The sequence below is a fragment of the Lepidochelys kempii genome, chromosome 11 (genome assembly GCF_965140285.1).
Source record: "Lepidochelys kempii isolate rLepKem1 chromosome 11, rLepKem1.hap1, whole genome shotgun sequence".
In the NCBI taxonomy this organism is placed as follows: domain Eukaryota; kingdom Metazoa; phylum Chordata; order Testudines; family Cheloniidae; genus Lepidochelys; species Lepidochelys kempii.
Window position 1 is genome coordinate 8,240,037 of NC_136390.1, and position 16,368 is coordinate 8,256,404.

General features: G+C 39.5%; 1 protein-coding gene across 1 annotated transcript in view; it reads left to right on the forward strand.

Moving 5' to 3' along the window:
• PTPN4 (protein tyrosine phosphatase non-receptor type 4) overlaps positions 1–14,338 on the forward strand; it is a 236,161-nt gene extending 221,823 nt beyond the window's left edge. Inside the window, exon 27 of the mRNA XM_073305038.2 lies at positions 7,682–14,338. Coding sequence (XP_073161139.1) covers positions 7,682–7,753 — 72 coding nt within the window. The 3' untranslated portion in view covers positions 7,754–14,338. The remainder of the gene's footprint in view (positions 1–7,681) is intronic.
• Positions 14,339–16,368: the final 2,030 nt, after the last annotated feature.

Sequence of the window (16,368 nt, forward strand, 5' to 3'; positions counted from 1 at the left end):
CATATTTGTAATGAGCAGTTTGTCTGTTTGATACAGTATCTGAGCTCATTGTAAGCATATGTATATTTTGTCCCTTTTCAATATTTTTTCCAGTTTGGGAGAAGCCAACTGATAAGCAAGGTATTGAGCTTGAAATACAGTGAGTAGGGGTTCAGTCACTTTTTTGACTACCCTTCAGAAACCTAACTTTACATGCCAATATTTAAAAGGTTTGTTATTTTATTGATTTCCTGAAAATTATTATCCATTCGCTTTTGTTAATAAGCTATATAAAGTGTAGAATTAAAAGATATAAAGTTCTAAACTGAGAAAGTTTAAATATTGTAAAATTCTTCTATATAATATACTCTCTTCAATGGGCATTTAGAAGAAATGACAGTTATAAAATACTTAAGAAAACAGTGAAAGTGAATTCAGGTCAGTTGAAGTCCTAGTTTATGAATCTGTAAACATCAAGAACCGTGATGCCAAATAGAAGAGATATAGAGTTTTAAATATTTTTTAGAAATAAAAAGAACATAATTAATATTAGATGGGCTGTAGCCCTTATTTACAAAGAAATTCTGCTATGTATATTTCTAGAGCTGACATTCAATTCAATATTATCCCTCCGTGAACAGGTTAATCTTATTTAAAAGTACAGCGTAAGCTGACTCTACTGCCAGGTAACTGACAACGTGGCTTGCTTCCTAGAGAAATTGATAGGGAAAGGTAGTAATTTTACCCAATTCTAAACTGAGGATTTAGATATTCTCCAGTCTGTAGGATCGACATCTATACCAGTCGTACTTGGTGTAATCCTGCTAGGTGCTCAGTACCTCAGAGGGAGGCACTCAGGACCTTGTAGGATTGGAGCCTTTCGGTGCATTTTCAGAGACTTTACCTTTACATCACTCAGGTAACGAAAAGAGATTAGGGGTATGTGTTTTTATTTTGACACCTGGGGTGATGATATAAAGATGTTTTACATGGAAGTGTTGAAAAAATCCATATCTCCTTAGTAGTCCATTTCTAGTCAACAGAACGTGAAATATCACAGGATGTTATCTCACACCTACTGAGCATAAATAGTAAAATACCTTTGGATATTAAGCCAAAAGTAGTTGTTCCTATTTTGATGGCCATCCAAAAGAAATACTTTTTCTCTGGATTAGAGAGACATAAAAAAAATAATAAACTGGCTTTAATCTTAGTTTTGTTTTAAACTGTCTGCAACAAAATTGTTACCCTGTACTTTGGAAAGTTTTCAAGGTTTGACTTCCATGTGACAGCACTTTGAGCCATAATATTGGCTAGCTCGAAGGCTAATTTATAGGACTGTCAAACTATTAAAAAATTAATCGCAATCAATCGCATGATTAAAAAAATTAATTGCACTTTAAACACTAATAGAATACCATTTATTTAAATATTATTTGATGTTTTCTACATTTTCAAATATATTGATTTCAATTACAACACAGAATACAAAGTGTACAGTGCTCATTTTATATTTATTTTTATTACAACCTAATATAAGTACTGTAGTGCAATCTCTTTATAATGAATGTTGAATTTACAAATGTAGAATTATACCAAATATAATTGTACAAAATATATAACTGCATTCAAAAACAAAACACTGTAAAACTTTAGAACCTACAAGTCCACTCAGTCCTACTTCAGCCAATCACTCAGACAAACAAGTTTGGTTACAATTTGCAGGAGATAATGCTCCCCACATCTTGTTTACAGTATCACTTGAAAGTGAGAACAGGCTTCCGCATGGCACTGTTGTAGCTGGCATTGCAAGATAGTTATGTGCCAGATGCGCTAAAGTTTCATATGTCACTTCATGCTTCAGCCAGAAGACATGTCCATGCTGATGGGTTCTACTTGATAACAGTCCAAAGCAGAGCAGACCGATGCATGTTCATTTTCATCATCTGAGTCAGATGCCACCACAGTAGGTTGATTTTCTTTTTTGGTGATTCGGGTTCTATAGTTTCTGCATCTGAGTGTTGCTCTTTTAAGACAGCTGAAAGCATTCTCCACACGTCGTCCCTCTCAGATTTTGGAAGGCACTTCAGATTCTTAAACTTTGGTTCGAGTGCTGTATCTATCCGTAGAAATCTCACATTGGTACCTTCTTTGTGTTTTGTCAAATATGCAGTGAAAGTGTTCTTAAAATGAACATGTGTTGGGTCATCATCTGAGACTGCTATGACATGAAATATATGGCAGAATGTGGGTAAAACAAAACAAGAGACATACAAATCTCCCCCGAGCAGTTCAGTCACAAATTTAACACTTTTTTTTTTAACGAACATCATCAGCATGGAAGCATGTCCTCTGGAATGGTGGCAGAAGCATGAAGGGGCATGAATGATTAGCATATGTGGCATGTAAATACCTTGCAACTCTGTCTACAAAAGTGCCATGCGATCTGTTCTCACTTTCGGGTGACATTGTAAATAAGAAGCAGTCAACAGTATCTCCTGTAAATGTAAACAAACTTGTTTGTCTTAGCAATTGGCGGAACAAGAAGTAGGACTGAGTGGACTTCTAGGCGCTAAAGTTTTACATTGTTTTGGTTTTGAGTGCACTTACATAAAAAAAAATCTACATTTAAAAGTTACACTTTCACGACAAAGAAATTGCACTACAGTACTTGTATGAGGGGAATTTAAAAATATTATTTTTACAGTGCAAATATTTGTAATGAAAATAATAATATAAACTGAGCACTGTACACTTTGTATTCTGTGTTGTAATAGAAATCAATATATTTGAAATGTAGAAAAAATCCAAAAATATTTAATAAATTTCAGTTGGTATTCTATTGTTTAACAGTGCAATTCATTGTGTTCAAATTTTTTAATCGTAGTAAATTTTTTTAGTTAATCACATGAGTTAACTGCGATTTATTGACAGCCCTACTAATTTAACTAAGCACTTAATGTCTAAAAAATTAAATTTTAAAATATACATCTATTATATTAAGATATTTTATGTTCATAGCCAAGTTGTAAGTGAAAATAATGGCATTGCCCTTTTTCATACTCTTACTGAGGGAAAGGAGGAATAGAGAATTTATAGCAACATTGTGTACTACTGGTATTTTACATATTTAAATATTCTTATGTAAGGTCACCAAAGCAGTTTGAGTTTGCAAGATCCATTTATACCACAATTGAGTGGAGTATATTATTGACTGTTTTTTTGTATTGATTTCAGATAGAGACCAGGAACATAAGACTTCTTAGAAGTCTTCATCTCCATTGACTTAAACTGATTTCTTGTACTAACCAGCTGCAGTGAAAAAAAAAAAATCCCAAAAATCAGTATATTAGCTGAAAGTAGGGCAACAAGTTTATAGACAAATGTTATGGGGGTTTTTTAGCTTCCCTAAAGGCACATATATGGTGATAATTAAGACTTTTTTGAGCAGCATTGAAAAGCATCAAAGCCTTATTTGCACCATAAAGCATTAGTTCAAAAAAATGTTTCTACCTGTTGTGGTATAAATGGCCTTAAAAATATTTTTCTGTGGCTGAAAAAAGTCAAAACTGCTAAATATTTTACTTTGGGTTATGAAGATCTGTATCATTAGCCGCAAAAGAAAAAAAACTGTGTTTCGTGGTGTACAAAACATGAATGTATCTTTCAGACCTAATGACCTATACGTGTTTAGTGTTATGACTGTTGGATTTTATGGATAATTATTTTCATACCATTTGTTTAAAATAAAAGTTGGCGTGGAAGGGGAAGAAAAGGAAAAAAATGTAAAAAAATTTGTAACGCTTCCATGATACTAATGCAGTTTTTCTTTAAATCACATGGTTTTTGTTGTAAATAACAGCAATATTATGACAGTTCGTGCCAATGTATGATGTTTCAGATTCTTTTTGTTTCGTTTTGGCTTCCTGATTGAAAACTGCAACTGCCATTTATTATTTCAAGTATCTTTGCTGAAGGGTTTTCTTTTAAATGCAGAAATTTGGAGCTCTTGACTTTTTTGAGTGTTTGGAGGGAAGGAGCATGATTTTTTGTTTTTGCTAAATATGAAGTAATGTACAGGTAACTTATTATGAAGCATACACAGATGTCAGCCAATCACTCTGAGAAGTAACTTTCGGTAAGCCAGCTAAATGTGTTTTATCAGCACTCAAGTTATATTGCATTTGGAGATATTTGGTTTTCAAATAGTACAATATTCTTAAGCAATAAAACTTACTACTTTTATACTCTTTATTCCAAAATATTCTACCCCAGTCACTAGTAAAAAAAAAATCTAGATTATTCAGGCAACTACAGTTAGCACTGGCTCATGTTTCTTCCCGGTTTCCACAAATTACAATTTGAAATTATTGTATTTTCCATGTCTCCTCCAGCAACAACATTTCTTTAGGATAGCCTCTTAGTCATTCTGCCATCTTCTATCATAAAAACATTGAAAAAGCAGTTGAAGAGACCAAGAGAAGGTCTGCTGTGGAACCATGTAACTGGCACCTTCCCATGGAAAGTAAGCAGATAACTTTGCAGAACCCAAAGGAAGGCAAAAATGCAGCTGAACTGCTGCAGTTCCAACATGCAGGGAGACAGAAAGCAGAGAAGGTCATGCATGAAGATTCTGCAGCCCCCTACATGTGGTGGAGCAGAATTGCATGGTATTCCAGGTATTACCTTATGTATGAGGTGTGGGAGGTGTTCAGTGGTGAAAGGAAATTGCAAAGGCGTGGCCTGTAGGTCAGCAAACTGTATAGATCCAACATCCACAAACCTTCAGGTAGGGAGTAGGAGAGCCAGCAGACCTGCTCTGCAGGTGCCCCATGCCTTGTTTCTGGGGAGGATTCTGGTCTCACATTCAAATTTGGCTTACTCAAAACTTTGTATAAGTCCCCAGAATTTTATCGCCTAAAGTCACCTGTGACCAAACATTTATAATCTCACATGCATCACAAATTCCAGGTCTCTGGTTTGCTATGCATTATACTGCATCAGAACAGCGATGTCAGCTTATCTGTGGCTTGCTAATTCCAGTACCCAATTTTCCTTTAAAACATGTAAAACCATTATTTTAAAATAGAAAACCTTTTTAAAAGTAAAGGAGTGTTCTTTTTTTTTTTTTTTTCTCCATTGCACATGCCATAGATTATTGCTGGGGTCCAATGCCAAAATTCAATAAACGTATCCACTCTGTAAAGGAGTGTCTCATTTCATTTGTTAAAAGTTGCAAAGATAAGTATATTAATGGTGATAGGGAAGGTGCTAGGAGAGGAAAGTGATTTTTTTTGCTTTAATAAACCTATTTTATCCTATCTATATTGTCGCACTATAATTAGAAACCAAAGCTGAAATTGTTGGGTTATCAGCCTGCAGAGGAGAGGTGGCTAGTTAGATGAAACATGTCAAATTGACCCCTATGCAGAGCTGGCACAGACCTATGCACCCCTTCAGAGAACTTTTCCAACATAAGTGTTTAATGGGTGCATAGGCTGTAAGCTGACCCTTTGCAGATTGGTGAATTTCACTCATTGTGATGTGAGTTGAGAGAAATTGGGGAGGAATGAATCATTGCGTTCTTTTAAAAACATTACTCTTGGATAAGTTGACACTTCATCACCTTAAAGTCAAATGTTCTGGTTATTTGCTTTTTTGGGGCTAGATGTTGAAAGAACACAAAATAACCAAAATACATCATTCTGTGGTATTCCTCAGCATTAGTTCTTGCTTCACAGACCTTGGTTGACAATTTTGTTCGTTGCATTATTTCATATTTAGCAAGTTTTAATATTTTAAGGTTCATTTTTTCTAAGTTTCTTGAATTTCAAATAGCACTTTATCTCATGCTTTTACTACTGACTTAACTATTGGACAAAAAAAATTGTTATGGGCTTGGAGAGAGATACTTAACTGATTTCTGTACAGAGTTGATTTGGATCGCACCCTGGTACAAATGCTTTACAGTTTTCTAACCGTTTTTGGCTTACTTCATATGTCCCTGACACCGTCAAATAAGTCTTGACAATTTTTAATCTCCATTTTACTGTGTTATAATAATTTTAAAGTCTGGTACTAAAAACAAGGTGCAAACATAAACTACAGGGTACTCTTGAATTCATCTCTGTGTTCTCTCTCAGCTAGCTACAAATAAGCTATGTTTTACTGAAGTATGTCACTTAGCATTATTTTAACATTAGGTAAATAACCTGAAAATCAGGTAATTCTTTTTTGTACTTGTGTTATAGCTTATTTTGAGTTTTGATAACTAAAGATAAGTAGATAATGCACAATAGTAAGTTTTTAAAAAGTTGTAATCCTTTTACTCCGAGGCAGAGTCTTGAAACACAAGTGAAGGGATTAACACAGTTTACATTAAGCTGTTTTGTTCTCTCTTTATTAATTAGAATATATCCACAACTAGCCCAGTGCAATTATCTCAGTATATTATGGCTCCACAGTAACAATCCATATCATCTTAACAAATAAGAAAAACTAGACTTTAATTTCCTATTATGTAGATGTAACTTTATTTCAGGTAGCTCACTTATCAGTGATCTAGTTTTAACTAGTGAATTTGGCAAAGCTATTCTTGTGTGTTTTTCTGTAACAGGTGCTATACTATATGTGAAAATACAAACGGGGGAAAATCTTGTCTGGGTCATATTCACAATCATCGGTGGCAGTATTTATTTGCAAGTCACTTATGGGTAATAAGTTTGCATTTTCTGCTGCAGCTTTGCATATGTCTGATTTCAATTGGGTTTCATACTGCTTAGTGAGTGTCTATGAATGTGTAAGTAGATCATCCCCCAAGGTTAAATAGCTCCTTTGTTATTTAGCCCAATTCTATTAAAATCTTTCTGTTAAAGTTAAAATATGCTCTTCCCTTAAGTAGATTTTTGCCTATGAATTTGTACAATTGCTCGTCAGATAAACCTATTCAGAAAACACATCGTCTAGGTTGCTCAGTTGAAAAATAAACTTGAATTTGGTCAACACTGGACAATGTGAAAAGAAATTCAGCTTTTGTCACTGCAGCTACTGTATACTTCAAAGAGCCTTGTGTGTCCTCATTCTGGTAAAATGAAAGTTCTTGCGATTAATATGGTACACTAACATTCTACAGAATACCAGCAGCTCCCAAGATAAATATGCTAGTTAACATTTAAGAAGTCTTGTTTTAGTCTTAAGAACAATTTCATTCTATTATGTGAAATAAATGCTGTTATACATATTTTGTGGATATATTTAATTTCAATTGGCAAATGGTTGTCTAGGTGCAAACTTGAAAAAATATATAGTTTACTTGTGAATCTTAATTGTTTAATTGCAAAATAAAGATGTGCTTTAGTAATTTAAAGTTTAATTTCTGGGAGATTTTCTACCTGCTGTATACTTGGTTTTGTCATGCCATTCCTGCATAAATTAAGTATTTTTAACATTATATAGTATTACCATAAATACAGCTCTGCTTTGCTGTAGGTGAGGGTTTTTGTGTGTGTGAACTGAATGCTAGTTAAAAGATGCTAAATTAACAAGTGACATTTTCTATCTATAGAACAAGTAGGGTATGAGCTGTGGAAGCACAAGTTTCTTCCATGCTTTCCTGACAGTGAACCTCAGCTTTACACTAGAGAGAACCACACCTCTGCCATTATTAATCCTTTATATACAGTTATATTTTTGTGTTTTTCAGAATAAAACAGTCGGTGCTCCATCAAGCTTACAGCCTGATAGACAAAATTTGGGATGGTGTAGAGATTATTGATGGGAAGAATGACAGTTCCTGGTAGAAGTTTGTGATGAAGTGGACAAAAAGTGGGAGACTGTTCCAGGCAAATTGGTCGATATGAATGAAGGTGCAAAGCCAAGAGCAAGTGAAAAAGATGAAAGGATCTATAACAGAAAAGGACTGGGAGGAGTCTTCTGAGCAGGACGACGGACTAGGGAAAAATGAGAACAGCACCGTAGCACAGTGAGATTGATTAGGGAAGTTGGAGTTGGATCTGATGTAGTAAAGAAACACTGCTGGAGGCATTCAATGAAGGCGGGAGTGGCAAGAGATAATTTTAAATAGCAATATTTTGTTTAAACTGGAATAGGGAGAGATGAATGAGAAGGCTGGATAGGAGGAAGAGTAATCGCAGTTGAACTCATGGACAAAGGGTTTGAGCATTGAATATAGTGAGGAAAGCAGATTTTAATTATATGTGAGATTAATAAGTCATGAGTTAGCAAGAGGCTGCATATGGGAGAGGAGAGAATTTAAATGTCACTGATATTACAAGGCTGGAAGGTAAGAACAGTAGCATTTGTCACTGGTGATGGAGAATGGACATTGTGAGAGGGATTAGGTGGAAAAGCGTTCAGTCTTGGGAACGACTGAATGGGGCCTTGTGGTAGGAGGTCATTGTCCATAATGCTTCAATCTTTGTCTTCTGTGAGGTCTGGCATACCAATGAGTGCAAATACAGTGGCAGTTGTGTGGTGTGGACACCTGTCCACTAGAAAGTGAGCTGAAAGCATTGTGTTTTTGCAAAGATGATGCATCAACTGATCTGCACTTATGATCTGGGAACTGCAAAGAAAAGTGAAGTTGATTAGTTTCTAAAGGTATTGGGTTTCCCCTTTTCCTCCAGTACAAGTTTTCAAAATGTGCATGTATTTCCTGATAGTGTACTGTGAGCAAGCAAGCATCCCTTTCACTCAGTACAGAATGCATAAACTGAATTAGCATCCAGAATGCATCCCCTTTCTGGGATTTGCCTTCATTACTCAAATAAGATATAAACGTCAATCTAAGCTTCCTCCTGTGCTTGCTTTGTTCCTAGCGTTTCCACCTGAAGGTCGCTTCTGTCCTAGCATCTAGCTCCCTGTCTCCAGAGAGACATGCCCAAAAACCTATCCCAGTGTCCTTACAAGACACTGTGTCTCATCAGAAATTACTTTGTAACTGTATACACTTTTCTAACAACCGTGGCATGAAGACAAGTCAACAGAAGAGCTTTGTTTTGGGCGGTGGTTCCTATGTATATTCCACTGTGGGTGCACATGTGTTCCATGCACCTAAGACCAGAAGATTCTTGCTAGTAGTGTCCATTGGTCTGTGCCTGTACCCCTCTCCTCATGCTCCCAATCAAAAGCGTACTGCACAGCATGGACCAACCGTCTTTCTATTTCTGTTCTGCCACCTATGGTCTGAGATGGAATTTTTTCAGTGTCCGCAGCGCTGGCATAGCTTCCTCTGTGTCTAATTATAAACAGTTTTTAGATCAGTTTTTATAGTTAAGTGTAGTTTTTAGGAGTCAGGGCTGGGGAGCCTTCCTGTACCTCCATATGAGGTGATTAGGATGTCCAGGATCCCAGGATTCAAGAACTGCATCTCCTGCTCTCTGGCCTTCATAGTCAGCGACAACCACCTCTACTCACATCCCATTGAAGTGTGGCACTTGAGATCCTTCTCTAGATTGGAATCTCCTGAACCTGCTCCATCAATGGATACTTCAAGGTTTGTGCAATCCTGTCCTCAGCAACCTCCTTGGTATGACCAATCCTGAATTCCTCCCCTGCTTCCTTATGAACATCCTCCCACTGGCCATATTGGTACCCTTGGGCTGTATACTGCCAACAGTTTTCCACGGTACCTAGTGCTCTTAGGGAATGCCATGGACAGCACTCCCAGATTCCCTCTGTTCCCCCACAGCAATTTCCATTGCAAGAGGAGCAAGAAGCAAGGACTGATAAGGAGGCTTCTCCTCAGATGAATATTTCATCATCCTTTCTGAATGGAGTAATTATGTCCCTTCCTTCTACTGTTAGATTATGTCAAACAATTTCAGAACTTGATGAAAAGGGCAGCAGATACTTTTCAAATACTGTCTGAAGACGACCAAGAGACGGCCTAAGTTGTTGAATGTTCTTCATGTACCGTCTTTCGCACAGGTGGTGCTTTCTGTAAATGAGGTGGTATTAGAATCCGCAAAGACAATTTGGCTGACTCCTGCCACTGATCCCCCTCCCTCAACAGCTAAGAGAGCAGAGAAAAAGTATGTTCTGGCTAAGGACTCAGAATTTTTATTTTCCATCCAGCCCCTAACTCCTTGGTCATGGATCCAGTAAATGAATGCAACAGGCAATACCATTGCAAGGTTACACAGTTTGATAAGGACTTTTGGTCCCTTGATCTCTTTGGTCATAAAAGTTACTCACCTGCCACCCTGCAGTTCAGAATTACTGATCATCAGGTGATTCTTGCAAAAGGATAACTGCATTAACTATTCAAAATGTAAAGCATAGGGAGCAATTTTAGGCCCTCATTGCAGAGGGACATCTTCTAGTGAGGACAGCTTTACAAGCTTCTCTCAATGCAGCTGACGCTCCATCTCCACAGCTGTGGATATGCATTAAGTTTCTTGGTTGCAGGACTCTGGTGAAATCCAAAACACCACAGAGAACCTTGCCTTTGGTGGGCTTAAATTATTCAGCAAGTCCACGGATGAGTCCCTGCATTCTCTGAAGGATTCCAGGGTGACCATTCACTAGGCATAGATAGGCCTGCAAACAAGTCAGTTTCAGCCATTTCATAAATCCTGATCAGCTCAGTTTCCCAGCTACCAAAGGTGTTGGAGTCACTTAAAAATAAATTTATAATGCAGAGGGCAAACTACTGCAACCATTGCATCTGGATTCAACACAGCAGACATCATCTACAAAGCATTCATGTTGATGCCTTAGTTGAGGGCCTCAAGCACCCCCATGACCTGGATCTGTTGCTGCACCATCCTTCCCCATCCTCCCACCCTTTGGGGATCATCTCTCCCATTTCTGCAACATATGGGAGCAGATGGTCTTTGAGGTTATAACATTGGGCTGTTCCATCCATTTTCAGTCCATACTCCCCCATCCCTTTTCAGGGATCCATCTCAGAAACCTCTCCAGAGATGAGAGGTTTTCTCCCTCATCCACGTAGGAGCTGTGGAATCAGTCCCCAGTGAGTACAGAGGAAAGGGATTTTATTCCAAGTACTTCCTGGTTCCCAAAAAGACAGGTGGATGGAGGCCAATACTAGATTTCAGGATGCTGAATACCTTTGTCAGGGTACAGAGGTTCAAGATGGTAACATTGTAGCTATCATTCCATGCCTGGATCTGGAAGACTACTTGACCTTCAGGACACGTGCTTTGATGTCACAATATATCCCTATCACAAGAGATTCCTATGCTTTGTTGTAAGTCAGGACACTTATCAGTATCAAATCGTCCCTTTTGGACTCTCTACTGCCCTCAGAGTATTTACTTCTCAAGCATGTGACAACATGTACCTTTGTCACACTATACACCCACTTACCACTGCTTTGTTTCCAAAACTGGCTCAGTTTTGCCCCCAACAGAGACACTCTGAACAAGTTGCTCTCTATCTCCAGCCATGTACCTGTCTCCCTCGACTGGTGAAAGAATCTAGACAAGGTGTGCTTAGGAGTTCCCATCAACCCCTCCCTCCCACTGTCACAATAGTTTTGGATGCATCCCTCCTAAGGTGAGGAGTCCATTTACAGTACTACACTTATCCAGGGCAAATAGTCCACCCAGGATTCTACCCTTCATATCAACATTCTGGAGTGCAGAGCCGTAAGATAAGTTTGCCAGCACTTCCTTCCCATGATAGGTCAGTCCGTCTGCAAAATGAATGACAATAGTGCCTGCTACATACTACATAAATCGACAAGGGGGAATGAGATCCCATTTCCTCAGCTCAAAGGCAGGTGATGTATGGAACTGGTGAGAAGCCCACCCCAGCAGATTATCACCAAATCAACAAGAAGTGATGCAATTTTAGACTCGGTTTTGGTAAGTAGTAAGGACATCACAGAATAGATAGTTGTAGGAAATTACCTTGGATTGAGTGATCACAAGTTGATTCAATTTAAATTAAGTGGAAGGATAATTAAAGGCAGGTCATCAAATATGGTTTTGTATTTCAAAAGGGGGGCAGGTTTGGGGAAATTAAAGGAATTAGATGAAGTCAGCTGTGCTGAAGAGCTCAAGGACTTAAATGTGGAAGATGCTTGGAATTTCCTTCAATTGACTATACAAAAACTATCTGAAGTTTGCATCCCAAGCAAGAGGGAAAAACTTGTAGGGAAAGGCTCCAGGTCCAGCTGAGGGAATAACTTAGCACAAAAAGGTTATTAGGAGTAAGCAAAGAGGCTATAGGAAATGGAAAAAGGAATTGATCAGCAAAGAGAGCTCCCGTGTAGAGGTTAGAAAATATAGGAATAAAGTGAGAATTACTAAAAGTGAAGCTGAATTAACTCTTGCCAAGGAAATTAAAATGAATTAGAGGGGTTTTTTTTAGAGAGAGTGAGAGAGAAAAATAAGGAAGGATGAGGCTGGGCCACTATGCAGTGTGGATGGGAAGGTAATGAAAGATAATCTAGTATGGCCCAAAAACTAAATGAATACTTTGCCTCGGTGTTCACTAAGGATGATCATATGGAACATATGCATGAAAGCAAAAGGGCTGACGGAAATAGATGCCTAGACATGGAAATTGCCACATCTGAGGTGCAAGAAAAACTTAGAGCTTAATGCACTCTAATCAGGAGAACTGGATAATTTTCCAGGGTCTAATCATAAGAATTTCTGCTACAAACTGGGGACTCATCAGTGGAAATGACAGAGGAGAGAGACTTGGATGTGTGGGTTGATCAAAAGATGACTATGAGCCACCAATGTGATTCGGCTGAGTAAAAAACAAATGTGATTCTAGGATGTATCAGATGATGCATTTCCAGTAGGGATAAAGAAGTATTAATGCCACTGTATAAAGCACTGGTAAAACCTCATTTGGAATACTGTGTTTAAGTCAGGTCACCCATGTTTAAAAAAAGATTAATTTAAACTGGAAAAGGTGCAAAGAAGAGCTACTAGGATGATCGGGGAATGGAGGACCTGTCGTAGGAGACTGGAAGAACTAGGTTTGCTTAGTAGCGCAAAAAAAAAAAAAAAAAAGGTGAGAAGGGGTATGATTGCTGTTGATAAATACATCAGAAAGGTAAATAGCACGAAGGGATGATGAGCTATTTCAGCTGAAAGACAATGTTGACACAACAAATGGATATAAACTGGCCATGAACAAATTCAGGTTGGAAATTAGAAGAAGTTTCTATAACTGGGTTGTTTGTGATGGTAGCGGGCAGGGCTCAGCCACCCTGGGGCCCACTTCTGGTTTCTGTCTTACAGTTGTAAAAACTTATGCTTCGGAATTTCAGTTGGCCACTAGCAGGAGTCAGGAAACAATTTTCCCTTCTGCCAATGTATTTTGCTTTTGTTTTTAATGTCCTTCCTCTGAAGCATGGGGGATGATCACAACAGGAAATGGGACATGTTAGGATATAGATATTTAGACCTGTCTGTAAAGGCGTATACTCTAAGAATTTAGGTGTATTCTTATCACTTAGCTAGTTATAGAGGTATAAAAGAAAGAATCAAAATCACTGTCTGCCGGTGTAAGGTCCTTCTCTTACTGTGACAGTCTGAGGCCCTGTTCTTAGGCTAAGGCCTTTGGCTAAGCAGCAGAGGGAGCCATAAGCTGGGAAGCGAACGGTCACATCCTCACATTCCAAACTAGTCACAATGACAGAAGGTGCTATTGGGCTGTTAGGAATACAGTCCTGTCCTGATAATGTCTATCGCCTCCAGAGAAAGGGAAGTGCCTCGAAAATGCAAAAGGAAACTTAGTCTGATAGCATCCTGCCTGGCAAGAACTCACTTATCAATAGCTGGGATGTAAAATCCTCACTTCTGTATTGTTTTGTTATTATAGTTCCCACTTTGCTATTGTTTATTTGCATGGTCTCTGGTTCTGTGATTGTTTCTGTCTGCTGTATAATTAATTTTGCTGGGTGTAAACTAATTAAGGTGGTGGGATATAATTGGTTACATAATCATGTTAAAATATGTTAGGATTGGTTAAATTTCAGGAAAATGGTTGGTTAAGGTATAGCTAAGCAGAACTCAAGTTTTACTATATAGTCTGCAGTCAATCAGGAAGTGAGTGGGTGTGGGGGGAATGGGAACAGGGAATGGGGGTGGGGAATTGGAATCATGTTTTGCTAAGGAAGGGAATGGGAACGGAATGGGGATAGGGAAATTGGAATCATGTTTTGCTCAGGCGGGGAATGGGAACAGGGACACAGGTGTAAGGCTCTGTGGTGTCAGAGCTGGGAAGGGGGACACTAAGGAAGGAAACTGGAATCATGCTTGCTGGAAGTTCACCCCAATAAACATTGAATTGTTTGCACCTTTGGACTTTGGGTATTATTGCTCTCTGTTCATGCGAGAAGGACCAGGGAAGTAAGTGGGTGAAGGAATAAGCCCCCAACAGGACATTAGATGGGGCTTGCCAGGGCTCTGACATGGCACCAAGTGTTCTCTCTCTCGGGTGCTTGGCTGGCTGGTTCTTGTTTACTTGCTCAGGATCTAGTTGATCGTCATAATGTGGGGTCAGATTGGCAGTGAACTTAGATTTTTTGGGGGCCTTCCTCAGCAGTATGTGGGTATTGGTCACTTGCCAAGGTATATCTGGATATATATCATTTAATCTCTTCCCTACCATTGCAGGGGCCTCAGGTACACGTGCACCTTGGTCCCTCTTATTCTCCGTGGCACATAACAATCTAGTTTTCTTGGGGGCTGAAATACTTTGGTTCATTCTCAGTTGGGTTTAGTGTGAGAGTGCTGTGTGGTGATCGAGGCCTGTGATCTACAGGAGGTTAGACTTGATGATCTGGTGGTCCCTTCTGCTTTGAACTCTGAATCTGAACAGTTTATTTGCCTGGTCTTCAAAACAGTATAGCTAATGCCCTCCGCATACATTTCACTCAGGATCGTGAGTTGGGATCTCAGCACATCCACACACAGATATTCCTTGCTCTGGGTTTTTTGTACAAAAACCTTTGGCCACCACTGCCAACAGAACTGTGCAAATTCCGCTTAAGAGATTCCTCAGGCGCCACTCCCTTGGGGATGCCTTTTTTCCTTTCCTGGATAAAGTGTCTCCTGTCTGCCTTCTCTCTAATGCTGCTAATCCTCAACAAAACCAGATGGGACAACACTACAATTATCTTGATTGCCTCAACCTCGCCGAGACAGGTGTGGTTTCCACATCTGCCTTGCCTCTCCTCCTGGCAGGCCAGAAATCTCCTGCTGGCTCCCAGCCTCCTCCTTCAGGACTCGGGAAACATTTGTCACCTCAGCCTGAACACTCCCTGGCTCAAGGCCTGGTACCTAAATGGCTCTCAGGTTAGAATTCTCCTGTTCTTCTTAGAGTGTATGTCCCTATGAGTGCTCCACTGAAGGATGTGCGGTGCCTGTGAACTCTCGATGGAGACTGTAAAGCAGTGTCCATCAGCCCATGCCTGGCAGAGCAGCAACTTGTACTCCCATATGAGGCCTGGGCATGCTGCCACTCAGTTCCTTCTAAACTACCTGATGGTTGAGTTGGAGCATTTGGTGTCTGCTGTTCTACAGTTTCCTGCCTTTTCATACTTACTATGAATTTTTTTCTCATTGAGTTATTTTCGTATTTTATTTAATTTCAGCACAGTAGTGCTTTAAAGGGGGGAGTCCCCTCTCCTTTTTCCAGGACTTCTGGTTTAGTGCTTGAGGTTCTGCGTTATGCCAAACACCCCAGGATTTAAACTGTCCCAGACCTGCCCCACAGGTCTTTTCTCTGTGGCGATGTGCATTCTAGCTGTCTCTAGTGTCTCAGAAACACCCATATACCATCAAAGTGCAAGGTCTGCTCAGGGTTCAAAGGCAGGTCTAGAAAGAACAGAGAGGCTTGGTTGAAGCTCCTCTTAAAGGAATGGTCCCGAACTCCATCAGGATCCACTTCTTCCCCTATATGTTGGCCTCTACATCTCAGGCTGCCCTGATGTCAGCTGGAGTTCCAGCAGCCACTCCAGAAGCTAAGGCTTCTGAGAAAAAGAAGCTTCTGTCCCCTACCAGGAAAACAGAACAGGGATAAGTCACCTATTAAAACTCACTTCCAGGAGACCTCATGTCCCTTGAGGGGTACAGCTAAGGCTCCAACTGAAATCTGTACCAAGGCGCTGGTACTGCATAAGAAGTTGCGTGAGGAGAAGTTCTCCACCCGCAGCGTGGTTTCTACTTCGGTACTGTCTAACACCTCTTGGCACCGTGACATACACAGGCCTTCTCCCTGCACCCCAGTACTGTTGTCTCCCTGGAGCTCTGACGTCAGAGATTGCTGCCCAGTCGGCCTGTCTGGTATCACGTGCACCAGCTCTTCCTCAGCACCAATCCACATTCCCAGTTCCTGCACCAACTGAGGCTACGGCCGTAGGCTATCATAGCCCTC